General features: G+C 44.9%; 1 protein-coding gene across 1 annotated transcript; it reads left to right on the top strand.

Moving 5' to 3' along the window:
- Positions 1-311: 311 nt before the first annotated feature.
- Positions 312-16,430, top strand: foxk2b (forkhead box K2b). Its single transcript, XM_030736328.1, is given in 12 exon segments — positions 312-791; positions 11,587-11,781; positions 12,581-12,677; positions 12,680-12,733; positions 13,666-13,812; positions 13,914-14,090; positions 14,092-14,108; positions 14,217-14,302; positions 14,305-14,418; positions 14,528-14,773; positions 15,551-15,751; positions 16,187-16,430. Coding segments are annotated over 12 exon segments (1,818 nt in total). The 5' UTR covers positions 312-510; the 3' UTR covers positions 16,390-16,430.
- Positions 16,431-18,643: the final 2,213 nt, after the last annotated feature.

Below are 18,643 nucleotides of genomic sequence, written 5' to 3'. Positions count from 1 at the left end.
GGCGGTGATATCGATGTATAATCGCAGATTACAGATAATCTTTAGCGGTGTGATGACTGCGGCCGATTGCACGTGCAAACCCATCGATCCGCTCCTTTGCTCTTTCGTCACACCGTAGCTTGCGTTTCTCCACCCAGCATATGCGCGTATTACTACCCCCCAACCGACCTTGAATCTCTCCTCGGATTAATTCTCGCGTCTGATTGGTCAGAGACGCGGAACCGCACGAGCTTCCCTGATTGTGACTGGCTGCGAGCACCGTCAGTAAACCCATATCCTCTCCGTGCTCGGTTTGGTTGGATTTCTGTGCTACCCTTTCTCTCGGCGGTGGGTCGGAGCCGCTGTCCCTGGCCTCGCATGTTCCCCTTTAGATTCCTGTTTTGAATTTGATACCCCTCTGTTAGTTTTGCTTTATTTACACGCGCCTCCGAAGGACCACAGTCGGGCGTCCCTACCCCGGTGCTTTAGTTCCTCCCCAGTATTTTGGCGTTTAGAGACTTTAACCCGAACATGGCTGTGGTGAGCGGATCGTCTGGGCCGGTTGCCCGGCTCGAGGGCCGTGAATTCGAATACATGATGAAAAAGCGCTCGGTGACCATCGGCCGGAACTCATCGCAGGGCTCCGTGGACGTGAGCATGGGCCACTCCAGCTTCATCTCGCGAAGGCATCTGGAGATAGTCACCGACGACGGCACCGGAGATTTCTACCTGAAATGCCTGGGCAAAAACGGGGTGTTTGTAGACGGAGTGTTCCTCAGACGGGGCGCCCCTCCTCTGCAGCTACCACGAATGTAAGTTGCCCCCCCTCAGTGTACATGTGGACTCCATCTCCAGTAGCCAGGCGGCTAAAGTTAACAACACTGGTTTTATATAGGCTAGCGGTGGAGTCGAGAGCACCACGTGTTTTAGCATGTTAGCAAGAACCCCGCATCCTGTTCCCAAAGCCATTTTCTTTGTTGACATTCTTGTTAGCAGCAGTTATTCAGCCGCCTGCCTTCCTGCCACATTTCACCCACAGTCAGCTAGTTCATTTAGTTAGCTGAAAGTAACTAACTTAACTCGTAGCTACAGGGACGCTGTTGTTGACATTGACTAGTGGTGTTTTTTTTTTTTTGTTTTTTTTCTCTCTATCACGTGGACATCCTTAAGCGAGAAATGCGTTCTCGTGATACTGTAAACATCCGTCATTTTGGCCATGTCAACACGCTGGATAGCAGTTAGCTGTAGCCTCCCTCCCTGCTCGACCCCTGAACGTAAACAAACCTGCGTCCCCGCCCTGTCTGCTTCCAGCGGCGCAACCTGCGGGACCTTTGACCTCTATCCGCATACTTCGAGGTCATGCCAGCTGTGTATGCCATCTATGGCAATAATCAGCAACCTTTGTAGCCTGCATGTCACCATTGTATGGCTGTATTGTTAGGACTGATGGCCATGAGCTGTTGTGAAATATTTTGTCTGAAATTTGTCCCCCACAAAGGAAGCTACAGGTCTGCCTGGTACTTCAGTTGTTTTGTTCCACTAAATACCCGTGTGAATGTAGGCCATGTTTGTATGCATAAAGTTGCAGGTAAAATTTCAAACAGACATTAATGTCCAGGCTACTTTACAGGTGTGTAGTAGGGAAATTGACTTGTTTTTTTGTTTGTTTGTTTTTCTTTCAGGGCTGATATAAATTAAGCAAGAAAATTGATAACCGGTATAAGGAACCAATGTATGTTTACAGTAAAAAAAACAAAACAAAAAACACTTATAAATAAAATGACTTCCTTTCAATCAAATTGTTATATATTGACATATTATGGCTGACTAGCCTGTTAATCAGTTTTAGCCTAGCCTTAACAGAGTTAATTATTCTGGATTTTAGCACGACGGGGAAACTGTCACCAGTGAAATGGAGCACAGTCATGGAGCTGCAGGTGCCGCATAGAGAATTGTGGTGTTCGTTGCAGCTTCATCGATATCTGCTGCCTTACCTTTGAAGCGCAGCTCTGCTAACTCACCAGAGCTGCTTCAGACTGAGAATATGTGACTCTGGGATCAGGGCTCATACTTTTTAGTCGTGACATGCACTCACCCTGACAGTTCTGTTGGTGGGACATCGGTCTAGACCAGCATGGTGACAATCATCTGGAAAAATGCCAAATATTAGTCACGATTTTCGGCCAGGCCGATAAATAAGCCCTTCACCAATTCACCATACCATTTGGTTATTAATTCATTTGTAGCCAGCTTTGATAATCAGGCTAATCTGTTTTCCTCACATGATAATTTATTTTATATCTTTACAGATTTTATTTTTGGTAATTGTTTTTCTGTCCAAATCCAGAGATTTTCAATCTATTTGAAGCCATCCCCACAAACCAAACAGCTGAGTAATCAGCATTTTAGTCACTAATGGAAACTCATCTTTGTTGTAGCTCTAAAATTGATGAGAACTATCTTCTCTGAGCCTCTTAAATGTGAATATTTGTTGCTGGACTTTTTTTTTCTTCTGTAAAATCTGCGTAAATCTTGTTTTATCTGAAAAATTGTTACATTCATGTTCTGGAAAATGATAAAGGATGGTTTTCACTCCTCAGTGATTGATGTGATAAAATGCAGTTGTTGCTCAGTGTAATTAAAACCTGGATTATTGTGATCAAGGTTATTGTAGTCGAATCAAACTTAACTAAAATCTAAAACTAGATGTGAGCAAATTTTTAACTGTAAGAAAATAAAACCTAAACTTTTTGAAAAATTAACTGAATTTTGTATACTAGGAAAATAAATGTAAATATCTTTAGTTTTATAATTTGTAAGTTTGGAGACAATTGTTATAGCCTGCCCGATGAGGTTTTGATGGACGTGTTTTTTCAAACTTTGGATGTCTACACGACTGTGAGGCAACTGCCTTCGAAATCTGCTGTTTGTTATTGTAGTTCTTATTCTGATTTTCCTAAATCTCACCTCTGCCAAATGCCGTCTGTATTTCAATCATTAAAAACTAAAACTAATAAATCAAAACTAAAACTAATTTTTTAAACAAAACCTGAACTGATGAGTAAACCCACCCTAACTGAAACTAAACTGTAAAAAAGTATCCAAATGAAATAAAAACGAATAAGAAATATGAAACTAAAGTAACTCTTAAGTGTGATTTATTTTAGTGTGTAATTTCAGCCGCGTAAGAAGCAGAAAAAGATACAAAAATTCCCGTTAGCAGAAAGTGAAGAGCAAACCATTTGTGTCTGATTCCATTTAAAAAAAAAATTTTTTTTAAAAATGCTTGTTTACGTTTTGCCGGGAACACCGTTATCTGGATTTAAGCGTACCAGAAAGTGTTTACAGTTTATCCACTGCAGTACCTGCAGTGTAGACGAGCCAATGAGCTTCTGCCAGCTCTGGTCAGACTTTGCACCTGTTCTCTGCTATTGTGCAACACCTCAATATGAAACCACTCTTTTACACAACAAGACAACTTGTTGTGACTTGATGCAATTTCTAAATTGTCCTTTTGCAGAAATGGCACGAGTCTGAAAGCTGATGAGTTCTTCTGCGCTGCACTCCTGCCACATCATACATAGATCAGTGTATTGCCATATGTAAGCACAACAAGGAACAAGGAAGGAACAGCAGGAGTGTCGGATTCTCATATTGATCAGGCCAACTGTCAGAAACGAGCTTTTAATCAGCTTAATGACGTGGACTTCCGTGAGTAGGGCCCAACCCAGCTCACGGTCATGTGCTTTAAGTAATCGTGTGAGAGAAGACCCTCAGAGGAGCCACGCTGCCCACGATAGACGGGTGTAGCTGAGGAAGCAGATTGACAGCATGGGAGGACTCATAGAGGCGTTGCTCGGGGGGGGGGGGGGGGGGGGGGGGGGGGGGGGGGGGGGGGGGGGGGGGGGGGGGGGGGGGGGGGGGGGGGGGGGGGGGGGGGGGGGGGGGGGGGGGGGGGGGGGGGGGGGGGGGGGGGGGGGGGGGGGGGGGGGGGGGGGGGGGGGGGGGGGGGGGGGGGGGGGGGGGGGGGGGGGGGGGGGGGGGGGGGGGGGGGGGGGGGGGGGGGGGGGGGGGGGGGGGGGGGGGGGGGGGGGGGGGGGGGGGGGTGGGGGGGGGGGGGGGGGGGGGGGGGGGGGGGGGGGGGGGGGGGGGGGGGGCAGGTCGGTTGTATTCCAGGGATTCCTTTTTGGTGATGTAACAGAGCGAACAAAAAAGCAACAGCCTTCCTTCCCCGTCCTCCCTCCCCTTCCCTGTCCTCTCCCACACCCCAAAACTCACTCCCAAGTTGCTGCTCTTCCTGTCTTCCTTTGTTTACATTCTTTTTTAGCGGGCTGGGTGGGGGTGAACATCAAGCGAAAGTTTTCAGTCAAACGGGCTTTCTTTGTTGCCGTCCTCGCAGCTTAGCAGCGTAGCAACGTGCGTTTGGAGTTTAGGCCTCATTGTTCACACGAGGGGAAAATAATAAAAAGGCTTCTGTGATTGCATGCAGGAGGGGGATGTTTGATACCGTAAACAGCTTTCCCTTCAATGAGCCTCATTCAGACAGGGAAAATGGATATTAGAGGAACTGAGGAGGTTAGCGCTTGTTACTTGAAAACAGTGTGAGTTTTGTTAACTCTGCAATTAGACTGGGTCTAATTTCTATTTTAAAACAAGGCCGAAATGTACATTTTTCTAATCTCTTAATTTAGTCACAAGCAGAAATTAGAAAATGACAGGCTGTTCTGCTTGAAAATGAGGTTTTTCACTCATTGGATGAGAGGTGTGGTAGGTTAAAGACCACCAGCCAAGTACAATGCTTTTTTTTTTTTTTTTTTTCTTTAACCAGCCAATGTGATAAATTACCTTCTTCTTTTCCAGTAGATTTCACTGAGATAATAAAACCCTGTTTTGAATACAAACATAAAATTGTGAACACACAGTATTCACTGTCACTTCTGTGCCTCTGATTGGCTGCAGTTTCTGGTAAATGACATGTAATTGTTAAATTCTCTCAGCATAGTTTTTTTTTTTTGTTAGTTTGTGGTCTGCCTCCTTTTTAATAATTAAAGAGAAGCCGTTACCACAATTTGGAACAATATATTTTTTATTTTTGGTCTCTCCAAGAGTAGCTTGCTATTCACCACAGTTTATACCGGGATTGATTCATCCTCTGTCTGAAATGAGCACTTTAAACCCTACTTCCTTCTCCCTGCAAGCCAGCTTTCTTCAGATTGGCTGCCCCTTGGAAGCAAAAAAAACCCCATTGGAGCTCTGTGTGTATAATGACGGGAAAAAAAACTTTAATGGTTCCACTTTAACTTGTAAAGCACCATTGCTGAATCCCACAACCCCAGTGTGGAAGTGTCCACCCCTGTGTCAAATCTAACCACATGTTGCTGGTTTTTCCACCACCGCACATTTGAAGTCGTGTACCCGCGATCATTAAACGCGTACACCTGGCTGCTCATTTCGAGGCTGCGAGGCATCCTTTGCTTTGCTTTGGCCCAGCAGAACCCCAAAAATACTCATTGAAATGGAAGAAAAATACAAATATTTGCTAAATAAACTAGTGACATTGTATCTTGCATAACCCTAGAAAGCTAATGATTTTCACCCATGTGAGAGTGAGTGTTGCTAAACTCACGCTGGTGTTCTAGGGTTTAAAAATGCAGCAATTATCAAAACGTTGCCTGCTATAGTACTAAGTAATCATGACTGTTGATTAACCAGCTGATTAATGGCCTACCTGTGCAGTAGACAAAGCAGAACATTTATTATATGTCAGTATAGGCTGTATTCTTTGACAGCAGGATGGCATTCAGGGAAGATGATAAGGAGCCACATTATTACTGATTATTACTGATATATTTAGATTTCATTGTTCCCATCCTGTCAGCTGCTGCTTGCTAAAAGCATCTGATGTTTATTTAAGGATTTTCCATATCTTTAACACATCTACCGAGAAGGCGCAACCCTTCCTGTAAGGGTGCACACATAATGAAAGTGCCTCCCCTAACCAGCCCGGCTCCAAAAAGTGTTCCAGTCCTCCTCCTGTTAGCGACAAAGCTAATTTGAGATGTAGGTGTCGAGGATAGGGTTCTCTCAGCAGATGCCAGCTCCGTGAGGGCCCGGCAGAAAAAAACCTGCTGTGCCTGGCAGTCTTCAACTAAGTGAAAACCAATGTGTGCCTGCACAGTCTCCAGGGTGTCAGGCAGCCATTTAGAAGAGTTCTTTATAATCAGACTGTGACTGTCGCAGACCTCCCTCCACTTTTTCCCTTCATCTCCTCATGTATGCAGCTATGAAGCTTGCTGTCAAATCCAGAATCATTTGATTTAAAACATCCTCTTTAAAACTTGCTTATTTTCTGTCTGCAAGGCCCTCAGATTTGTGAGTCTATTTTGTTGTAGTTTTTTGTTCTCTTTTATTATAAGTGGTTGCACCAGCAGGGCTTATGCAGCGGTCATAGCTTTGTGTTTAAGTTTGGATTAATGGTTACTAACTGCCACATTTTATGCAAACCAAAACAAAGCAGGTTAATCCTCTGCAACAGCATCAACAGTTAATTAGCTGCCAGGCAGACAGGTTATTAAAATAATAATTGCTTTTTTTTTTTTTTCCCTTTTCCTTGCTTATGAGATCTTACCACTTTTTCCTTACATTGTTTAAGAATAAGGGCTGCCTCTGTCTGATTAATGGCCTGTTTATTTCCTGCATCCAGTGTATTCTCATGCTAACTACAAAGCCCTCTTAATTCCCCTAGTTTTCGGTTTCCATGTTGGTGAAATTGTCTTTTATTTTTCTTTTGATCCGCCATAGTTACCACAAATCAGAAATGAGAAATTTTTGAGGCAGCAGCCAGTTGTTTGGTGAAACTGAAGTCATGCTGAGCTTCGGTGCAGCCTGGCAGTTCATCCACTGACTGAAACAACCTGTTTTAGCTCGCAGTTCTCAGTGGCTTTAAAACAACTTTCTTCTGGTGCCTCTCTCAAACAAAAGATTTCAACAGTTGGGTGGGTGCTGTGCTCACAGCCAGAGCTGTGTCTTAAATGACCATATTAGGAATATCCCCTCTCACTGACATCATATGGAGACAAGAGTAGAAAACTGTGTGAAACTGAGCATTTTAGAGCAGTTTTTGTCCCATAAGGATTTCTTGAGACTTGGTAATGAGCAGTTGGTGCAACTTGCTCCTTGATAACAAATGGATAAGTGAAGGTGAAAGATGGGACAAAAACAGAGCCAGAGATTAATAACTGATTAAATGCAGAGTGAAAATGAAATACTGAGTACATCATGGGAACCCCCCCAGCAGACTAGGCCTATAGCAGTGTAACTAAGGGAGGGTTCAGGGTCACCTGATCCAGCCCTAACTATAGGCTTGATCAAAAAGGAAAGCTTTAAGCATAATCTTAAAAATAGAGAGGGTGTCTGTCTCCTGAATCCAAGCTGGGAGCTGGTTCCACAGAAGAGGGGCCTGAAAGCTGAAGGCTCTGCCTCCCATTCTACTCTTACGTATCCGAGAACCACAAGTAAGCCAGCAGTCTGAGAGCGAAGTGCTCTGTTGGGGTGATATGGTACTATGAGGTCTTTGAGATAAGATGGGGCCTGATTATTCAAGACCTTGTATGCAAGAAGAAGGATTTTAAATTCTATTCTGTATTAAACAGGAGCCAATGAGAGAAGCCAATATGGGAGAAATCTGCTCTCTCTTTCTAGTCCCTGTCAGTACTCTAGCTGCAGCATTTTGGATCAGCTGAAGGCTTTTCAGGGAGCTTTCAGGACAGCCTGATTAGAAGTAATAAATGCATGAACTAGTTTTTCAGCATCACTCTGAGACAGGATGTTTCTTATTTTAGAATATTGTTCTAATGCAAGAAAGCAGTATTACATATTTGCTAAAATTAATGTGTGGTTAAAATGTGTAATCTAAAGCTCTTCGAGTGGTCAGTAAGACAAAGAAAAACACTGTATAAACATGAGTGCATTCATCAGGGCTGCATCTATCTATTTATTTTAGTAACTGAGTATTCTATAGATTATTCCATCAAGTAATTGAGTAATCGTATAAGAATATTTTTGTCATATTAATGAGCAATAATAATATTCAAAAGGGAAACACGGGTCTTTTAAAATGAAGATTAACAGAGTTTGGCATTTTTCTATAATGATGTCAGGGCTGCACCTCTACCTGGTGACAAGTGGCTGCATAACATTCACAACCAGCACTTGGCATCAATTAAGATCTTAATAATTAGGTTAAATGATTAGTACGTCTGGTACCGACTGGTGACAACAGAGACGATTAGTCTAGTCGTGGACATCCCTACGATGGGAGCAGCTACAAAGTTCAACTTTTCCTCACACTGGACCTTTGCTCCAGCTCGCAGTGGAACGGTTCGCAGCCGAGTGTGAAGCGGCTGGCATGAGAATCAGCACCTCTAAGTCTGAGGCCATGGTCCTCAGCCGGAAAAGGGTGGAGTGCCATCTCCGGCTCAGGAACGAGTTCTTGCCTCAAGTGGAGGAGTTTAAGTATATCGGGGTCTTGTTCACGAGTGATGGGCGAAGGGAACAGGAGATCGACAGGCGGATCGGGGCTGCTTCTGCAGTGATGCGGACGCTGCACCGGTCCGTCGTGGTGAAGAGGGAGCTTAGCGTAAAAGCGAAGCTCTCGATTTACCGGTCGATCTATGTTCCTACCCTCACCTATGGTCACGAGCTTTGGGTAGTGACCGAAAGAATAAGATCGCGAATACAAGCGGCAGAAATGAGTTTCCTTCGAAGGGTGGCTGGCCTCTCCCTTAGAGATAAGGTGAGGAGTGCGGCCATCCGGGAGGGACTCAGAGTAGAGCCGCTGCTCCTCCACATCGAAAGGAGCCAGTTGAGGTGGCTCGGGCATCTGATTAGGTTCGCCTGGGCGCCTCCTGGGTGAGGTGTTCCGGGCATGTCCCACCGGGAAGAGGCCCCGTGGTAGACCCAGGACACGCTGGAGAGATTATGTATCTCGGCTGGCCTGGGAACGCCTTGGGGTCCCTCCGGATGAGCTGGAGGAGGTGGCTGGGGAGAGGGAAACTTGGGCTTCTCTGCTTAGGCTTCTGCCCCCGCGACCCGGCCCCGGATAAGCGGAAGAAAATGGATGGATGGATGGATGGACCTTTGCTTTGAACGTTGCTTCACGTTGCAGCTCGTTGTTCAGGTGGGCTGATGAAGCGCTCCCACAGCTGCTTCCCAGTAAAGGTTTTGATGGCAGCTACAGGAACAAGTGCTGCTGTTTTGGATGCTAGAAAAACATTTCCTTTCACTCCACCTGAACTCACCGTCTCAGTGACGGTGCCGCCTCTTTGCCCTTCACAGTGTGTGTGCAGACAAATCCACGTTACACTGTAACAGCACTGCTGTTGTCCTCTTGTAGAGGGGGCTGCTTAATGTTGTAATATTTTCTATTCACACATGTGCTCCCAGATACATTTCTATTGCAGGTCTATTTTTAGTCACAATTGTGGGTGAAACACTTACATACGTGGTTACAACTGATCGCTACAGAGTTGTGGTTTAACGAAATTTGAGTCGAGGATTTTTTGTAATCAAGGTATTCGAGTTCCTCAATGACTTGTTGCAACCCTACGTTACATTGCACTTGTTGCATTAAACCAGACAGCTCTATATTAAAACTCTGATTATGACATCCCAATCGTTTAGGTTGGTCAGAAATGAACTGGAACAAATGAAATACTTCATTATAAAACTGGGATGCAGTCTGCAGATGGTAATCCTGAACTGGATCAACACTAATTGAAGCAGATTGAACTGTTCCAATGTTGTAGCTGTTTCTGCTTTTCCTTAAAGTTGAGGGGACCGTTAAATAAAAACTGGCTAGAGAGCATAACTCTGATACTACAGTTTCTATAATAAAACTCAATGGAGTATTTTGTTGGACACTCCTAACACTTTCCAAAAACAGCAGATTACTCCTTGGTTGCTTGGTGTCATGATGTTCAGCATCACGAGGGATGGGCATTGATAAGAGTTCTCTCCCAGGTTTCTATGTGTGGATTAAAAAAATGTAGCTTAGGTGTGTAAAAGCTCCACTGCCCTGAGTCAGACACCATCGTTCGGCAGCGTTACGCCGGCTGTGTTGATGAAAGCAGTTGGCAGCATTTGATTGCGGTGGATTGGACGGTTCCCATCCCTTAATGCGATGTGCTAGTTCATACTTTTGCATTAATGAAGAGAACAGCAATAACCTAGTTTGCTAAGAGGAAAACGGAACATGCAGTAGATCTAACCTAGAATCAGATGCCACACTATGTTGAACACAGCCTCATTCGATGATGCAGCAACAAGGATTTCTGCATTTCCTCAGCCTGCTTCCGTGGAAGAAATCCCCCAATGTTTACATATTACATGTGCGTGGCGTAGCAGTCTTAAATGACTTCCGGAGCTATAACTGCTGGGGATTTTAATTAATAATTGCCCGTCCAATATTTATTTTTATGACGTGATTTTTATTTTATGAAGCTTTAGTGTGGCAGAACACCAGTATGCTCTAATCCCAACATTCCTAAAGCAGCCTTTCCCACATATATACTTTTACTTGGGTGTGTTGGGGAAGTCATTAGCATTTTTTATTTAACACATTTTTTTTTGACTGTCCCAGCAAATGAAGCAACCTACATCAGCACTGATTTATTAATAGACAATCTCTCGTCTCTTCTGCTGAAAGTTCACTCGCTGATATTCTCCCCTGGCTCACTGGCCAGGTTGCTATTATAGTCGTCCTCAGTATCGTTCAGCTGCTTTGAAAGACAGGATCTCATGTCTGTCAGTCTCGCTGTGTGGACAAAAGCATTGGGCCACACCTCTGAATCTTCAAATTCAGGTGTATAAAATCAAACATGTAGTCTGCCTTTACAAACATTTGTGAGAGAATGAGTCATTCTAAAGAGCAGGTGAGGTGAGTCGCCAACACTCTGACTCAAACCTCATGGCATTAACATCAGCACAAAAACTGTGTGCTGGGAGTTTCACGGCGTGGGTGTAATGTGCGGGTTTTAATGTTGAAACATTTGCCTGTTCTTACCTCAGATTCTGTTCAGTGATTGACCTCCAATCACAGCATCGCTGTCATTTCTTTAGTTTTGGTGGCGTTCTTTTCTCTTGCCTCCATCGAATTATTAGATTGCTGTATGCATGTGTGGGGAATTTGCAGGAATTTATTAAATTTTGCACAGTCCCTGCAGTCCCATTTAAATTAAAAAAAAAATAAAAAAAATCTGACCCTCATCGTTATGTTTGAAGTATTTCGTATTTTGCTTCCTCTTCTCTTGACTTTCATGGTGATATAAGTCAGCTAATTTTTTGTTTTATACCAATATGTAGGGAAAAGAAATTTTAAGTGTTGACATGGTGCTGAGGCTGTCATAGATTTAGCTCCACTGAGGCTACCACTCCCTCATCACAGCAGGTACACATCTCGGCATCATCCAGCCACTGCATCAGCATTTGGATTTAATTATCGAGGCAGAGAAGCTGTTCTATCTAGAGGTTTACGAGGTAGTATTCAGTCTACCTGTCTTCATTGCCAGCTGCTCAGTTTTTTTTGTTTTTGTCTGTTCTGTTTTGCAGGTGCACTTTCAGGTTCCCCAGCACAAATATCAAAATCACATTTACAGCCCTGTCCAGTGGGAAGAAAGTGAAGCGCGAGGCGCCAGAGTCCCCAGTGAAACCAGTACAGCCCCAGATCTCCCCGCTGACCATCAACATTCCAGAAAACATCGCTCACCTAATGAGCCCTCTGCCATCGCCTACCGGCACCATTAGGTATTCACTGCTGGAAATTATGTATTCAGCTATAGATGGTGTGATTGAGGACTGAACAGCTTTTTATAAATTGTTTAAATATGCTAATTATAATCCGCCTTACAGGTGAAGGTTGGTTATTTTAACCAAAGTGCGTCTTGCATAGAGATTTAGGTGTAAGAGAGAGACGTGTTAATAAGAGAGCAACAGCAAAGATGGTGTTAGTAATGAAAATGTTTAGTGTTTGCATTTTTTAAAAACACATTACAAAGTGCTTCACAGGTTGGATGAAAACGTGCGTCAAAGATGTGTCCACATCCCTGCAGGCAACACACAACATGTGGTCTACATTTGTTGCATGAATTTGATGATGAAGTTAACATCACTCAGACCTGAGCAGACCCTTGCATCCTCATGGAGGCAGAATTATAACACTGGCATAAGCCTGCGTCCGGCCACTGTATGTACCTTTACATCACAGCTAATGTAAAGGATGAGCTTAAACTCATCCTTTACATTAAGCCTGATTTTTCACACTGTTTCATTAGACTTGATTAAGGTTTTAAAGCTGTGTCGCTTTAGGCCTGATTGTGGCTCCTAAGCGATTGCAGTGTTTCCAGGCGATCTGGAGGGTAGGGAGATTAGCTTAGATGTCATCCAAAAGCGTTCCACTGCAGATGAGCTGAGTCGCTGAATATAGCGACACTGAAAAATGTCCAATGCGTTATGTTTAGTCCAAACACAGTGTTGCTTTTTTATGCCATTCTTTAGTGTAAAATTTATTGACAGCTGGCTGTTTGGCTTGTTTTCCTTCCTGCAGTGCTGCTAATTCCTGCCCCTCTAGCCCTCGGGGTGCGGGCTCCTCAGGCTACAGGATGGGTGGTCGCATGGTCAGCTCTGCAGAGCTGCAGCTCATAATGACAACTCCCAACCTGAGAATGACAAAGAGGCCTCCGGAGGGGACAGTCCCAAGGTGAGAACCACCCCCGGTCCAAACTTCAGCCTTGGTTTGTGAATCAGTCCACATTTAATCACTTATTTTACTTAGTCTGATATTAATTCAGGCAAAGTAACTCATTCCTTGCGGCTCAGACCTTTCAGATTCTGCTTCTTTATTCATATAAAGCATGTTGAAAGAAACTTCCCACAGTAAACACAGCCTGCAGGTCACCTACCAATCAGAGGGTCGGTGGATTGCGCCCCAAGTTGAGCCCACAAAATGCAAAATATTATGAATGTTTACTGATTTGGCCAATGAGTGGTGCTTCATACTAAAATAGCTTGATGTATGTGCTCCTTTTCGTTAACCTTGTGGCATCTAAATGGTCTCTGGTTGGGCCTTGATTATTGGGTGCTTCTGACTGTAAAACCCACAATGCACAGTGCATGCCAGCCTGTTGCTACTGCAGGATGTCGGGGTGCCCCCACGGGATGAGCAGTTGAGACTTGAAGCCAGCAGCCAACTGTTGCAGGAGAGACCCTGAGCGATGCAGAGATAAAGGCAGCTGCTGGCAGCCATTAATAATTCTTTCACAGGTTCACCTATTAACACCCTGTGAATTTTTGACAGAATGTTAACAGGAACTGAAGTTAGTTTGTTGCCTGCAGCTGTTTCTAGAAGTCTTTCTCCTCGGTTTGTTAGATACTTATAGCATCAGGATTAGGAGCTCATGTATTTATATGCAAGGTGTTGACTTTCAGACGGGAGGCAAGTGTCTCATGAGGCTTGTTCCATCATCGTGTGAGGCTGTGGGGAACATCCATCTAAAAGTGACAGGTGTCCGACAGGGTCCTGTCACTTTGGGACTTATTTATTCCAAGTCTGAGAAGAGTTTAAGTTGGTTGATCTGTGCAGAAAGCTTGTTTCTGTGCACTGAATCTGCGTTCCTTGTCTCCACCCCACAGGATGACTCCAAACCTCCGTACTCCTATGCACAGCTGATAGTCCAGGCCATAACGCTGGCTCCGGACAAGCAGCTCACACTAAATGGAATTTACAATCACATCACAAAGAACTATCCTTACTACAGGACAGCAGACAAGGGCTGGCAGGTGCGTTTTTTGCCTCATTTTACAGGTCCCCCAGAAATGGTTGCGAACACGAGCTCAGTCACGATCACTGATAAATAACCTGAGACTGTCCTCTGTTGCAGAACTCGATCCGTCACAATCTGTCTCTGAACCGTTATTTCATCAAAGTGGCACGGTCGCAGGAGGAACCCGGCAAAGGTTCATTCTGGAGGATAGACCCATCCTCAGAGGCCAAGCTTATTGAGCAGGCCTTTAGGAAACGACGGCCCCGGGGCGTCCCCTGCTTCAGGACCCCCACACGGACCCCTCTCCTCCAGGTATGGCTTTGTCCCAGTCACATGTTTAATAGCACACATATTGGACATGATGTGAGTTTGTTCTTTCTTTCTCTCGCTATCATTCCAACATATCCTTCGGACTCTCAGGAGTGCCCCGGCATCTCCCAATCACTCAGGGGTGCTCTCTGCGCACTCCAGCGGTGTCCAGACCCCTGACAGCCTTTCACGAGAGGGCTCCCAGTTCCCCTGGAGCTGGAGACTTCTTCTGCTCCCACCCCAGTGTCCACCACAGCAGTCCAGCCCAAACTGGCAGTGATCAAGGAAGCACGCTTTGCACAAAACACAACAGGTGTGAGACGTCACTTTCTGCCACGCACACACCGTGCGACTGTCTCATCTTTTCTGTTTCTTGTACAATGTGTTAAAACTTACGTGCATGTTGATTCTCGCCATTCCAGGCTCGCCTGTTAACAACCAGCCGGTACTCATAGCAGTCCAGCGTCAGTTACCTCAAACCATCAAGCCAGTGACTTATACCATGGCCTCTCCAGTGAGCACCAGCACCTCCCCGCCTGCTGTCCAGACTGTCCACGTCCTGCAGCAAATCCCTGCAGGGTCCCTGAGCCCTGCCACGGTCATCGCCCAGCCAGCCACCATCATCAAGAGTGAGACGCAGGAGAATGGAGAGCACACAGAGGTCAAAGGTGAGTCGGGAGCATGGCATTGACTGCTTTCACTTATTAATCTTATTTATTCACTTATGAAAATGAGGAGTGTTCTGGCTCTGGTGTTTCTTGCAGAATGTAACTGTTAGTACGCAGCCAAGGGGGTTTATCCAGAGCCAAAAATGTACTGAGGGTTTCATCTACGAGCATTTTTCATATCAGCTGGTTAGAAATGGCACAAAAATGCATAGATTTCTGTTAGAGTAATACAGACCCACTCCCTCAAACATATTATATTGGCACCAGTATAAAAAAAATTTAAATTGTCCATTCCTAACCCTGCTTGAATTCCTCTTTTTATTGCAGCACATCCATAACACCATAATAGTACATGTAGCTCCTGATCATATGAAATAATTAATAATTTCCTCAAAAGCACACAAACATTAGCTGCAGTGTTGATAAGCCTTTCATTTCTTTCTTTATTCAAAAGAAGCAGCAGCATCAAAATGGACCAGATTTCTTTTACTTTATTTTTAGCTTTGGTGACATTTGTGTCAACTCACATGATCAAATGTGTCATGCTTATTAAAGTTAACTGAAACGTGCAGATTTAGGGGAAGCCCACCCCTCCCGCATTTGTCACAGCTGCATGAAGCTCACATCAGGTTGCACTGAAAACATTTCACTGTTTGTGTCTCAGCAGCATCAGATCAGTTACAGTTGGTTTGGTTGTTGGCCTGTCCCTCTCATAAACATCAGATTTATGATATTCCACCACTGAAGCCAGTGTTTGTTTGTGTTCCTCCTCCTCAGTCAAAGTAGAGACAGTTCCTACCATCGCCTCTATAGGTACCTCCAGTCGCATCATCCAGAGCTCCCAATCAGCCACGCCCCTGCAGACTGTTACCATAGTGCAGCAGGCCCCCATGGGTCAACACCAGCTGCCTGTTAAGGCCATCACACAGAATGGCACCCACAGCATCACCACTGCCATCCAGGGACCCTCCAGCTCAGGTGAGAGTCAGAAACCCTTTGCTTACTGATCATCTCAGGTGTACAGGTCTGACTGAGAGGACAGGAGCCACCTGCGGTTAAATGTTTGTTTGCAAGGGGCATCCAATCAGAATAAGGTTTGCTTTAGGGGAGTTGGAAGTGAGCTTGAAACGGCTTGTTTCAGAAAGGGTAATAAAACGAGCACTGTTTTGAACAAACCGCTCAAATTGAAGTTAAATACGAGATCCAGCAGCAACGTGCCGCCACAGTGAACATTTTTCTGCCTCCTCTGGATCTGAAAAAAGTCTTGTGTGTGCTGCAGTCGTGGCCGCTGATCCAAACCACACTCCCCACAGGCCTTCTGCTGCTAGATGTTATTGAGCCACAGTTAAACAGCTCCAACGTGAAGTGTTTCCTCTTTTTAACCCTTGTCTTCCTGCCTGTTTCAACACACAGTTTCAGCTGTGGCAAGCCCACTCCACTTGCTGGCGGCGCACGCCTCCGCTTCGGCCTCCCTCCCCACCAAGCGGCAGAACGGGGACCAGCCGGCCGAGCAACCGGAAGCCAAGCGCGGCAAGTCAGAAGAAGAGCCGGCCCCGGCCGCCACGCCAGACTCAGACTCATCGGCAGCTAACAACCAAGGCGGCCAACCCAACTAGTCCGTTTCACGCGTACCACCACCACCACCACCACTTTATCCCCCCCCCCCCCCCCCCCCCCCCCCCCCATATCCACACTTTCTCTCTCTCTCTCTCGCCCTCTCTCGTCCCTGTTTGTTTTTGTTTCACCTCCTCCAACCACAGAGCCCCGAGGTGCCAAACGGAGAAGATTTTATTCCTTTTCAGTTTGGGTAATCTGTCTTTACACCATCAAAATCAACAAAAAAAAAAAGTGTCCACCCCTTTAATGACTGGAATGTGGGTTGAGAACAAAATATAGAAGCGGGACAAAGATGAACTTAAAGGTGCCCCCCCCTCCCCCCCACGAGCCCCTGAAACTGGAGAGTGACTGAAGCGAGACCACAGGAAGCCTTAACAACAATTAATACTTAAGATCTGACCTTTCACCTCAAGTGATCCCACTGGGAGAGGCCCTGACACCGCTCAGGCTGGATGCCACCTCCGGCAGCCAACAGACACCATCCCCTCCCTACCAACCCGTTGGGACGGGCGACGTGACCAAGCGACGAGCATGATGAGCGTTCAGTGGTTAGATTAAAAAAACAAAAACAAAAAAAAAAGCAAAATTGAGACTTTCAGAAAGGGATCAACTCGGAGCCAATATTCCTGAAACTCTGGCAGCTAGCCTCTCACAATACTGACCTTCCTTAATCGCAGCTGTACGTAGACATGCAGTATTTTGTTGTTCAAAATGTGGAGCGTAGGATTTGTTTGTTTTTTTTAATGTGTTTTCACTTACCTAGATAAGAAATAATTTAATTAAAGGAAACGTACAAAAACTTTGAGGTCGGTGACATTTCGATAACCAAGTTAGAAATCTCACTGTTTGGTTTTTGTTTGTTTTTTTTTCCCCTGTGAACTTCCATTTTCTGTTCAGTGAAACGTAATGTTTCTTTCATGAACTTTTTCTTCCCCCTCGTTCTGACATATCCGTATGAAATTGCTTCGTTGCGCCTACATATTTTAATACGTGCACAGATAACCGATATAAGCATATGAAATCTCCTTGTGTAGTTCCAGATGTTGACCTTGCATGTATCTGATAACAGAGACGTTAAAATGTAAATTGAAGAGGGAAAAAAAAAGACTGCTTTGTCCCAACCAGACCTGCACTTAATTGAATGTTTGTTTTTTATTTGCCCTTCCTCTTTTTGTTTCCCCTCACACCCTCCTCCTCCTCCTGGTCACTCCCAGCTGTGTTGACGTTGTGGTGTTGGCAGACCCCGCCCACCCCCACCTCTTTTTTTTGTTTTTTTGCTTGATTAATATTTGCTCTGTTCTGGCGACCCCGGCGAGTCTATTTTTTTTTTTTTCTGATTGTACACGTTCCAAACAACAGTAAAAGGAAACAAAAATGTTTGTTCTGCTTCAGTGGAGAAATGATTTTTTTTTTTTTTTTTTTTTTTTTTTAAATAAATTAATTTAAAGTCCCATTTTTTTTTTCCCCCCATATATTTTTTCCTTCATTCTGCACCACCACCCTCCTCCTGGCTTACTAGAACAGTGTGTTATAGTTCTGCTCCTCCACAAGGGGGTGGCATTGGAACACTTTTAACCATGTCACATGGTTAGAAAAGCACATTTATCAATTTCTTTAAGGTGATGAGTCTTCAGTTGGTGACAGGAGCTCCTCTTAATGTGCACAGGCAAAAAGGAAAAAAAGGGGGGACATAAAAATGTATGCATACAGTATGCAAAAGTCTTGAGCCACCCCTTTATATTTTGCTGGGGAAATGGGTGCAAACATACACTGAAACCCTGAAAGTCGATATTTGATATGAGGACCGTTATTCTTCAGCGCAGTCTGAACTCCTCAGGAATAGTTTTCCAGGCTTCTCGAAGGACATTCTTTGGCGCTCTCTCTGTGACAACGATCCCACACTGCTTCAGTAATGTCTGTGCTCTGAGGATCGTTGTCATGATGAAAATGTGGTGGCACGTTTCTGCGTTCATCATGCCATGCCATGCCATACCATGCAGCCCCAAACATGACGGAGCCACTTGTATCCATCCCTCCATCAGACCTGTAGCCAGTGGTTTTCAATCCTTGTGTAATTTGGAATACCTCAGGCTTTTTTCCATTCCTGCATCTTGCAGGTCGTGTGTCAGATGTTTTTAAGGTCATGACCTTTATGTGCTGTTCATCTGCTTCATCATCTTAGGCCTGCCACTTCTTTTGCATACTGTACCAATATGTGAGTGAAAGTGAGTGGCAAAGCAGCCAGTGTCCAAA

This window comes from Archocentrus centrarchus, chromosome 8 (assembly GCF_007364275.1).
Source record: "Archocentrus centrarchus isolate MPI-CPG fArcCen1 chromosome 8, fArcCen1, whole genome shotgun sequence".
NCBI lineage: Eukaryota > Metazoa > Chordata > Actinopteri > Cichliformes > Cichlidae > Archocentrus > Archocentrus centrarchus.
This window is presented reverse-complemented; position numbering and strand designations above follow the sequence as displayed.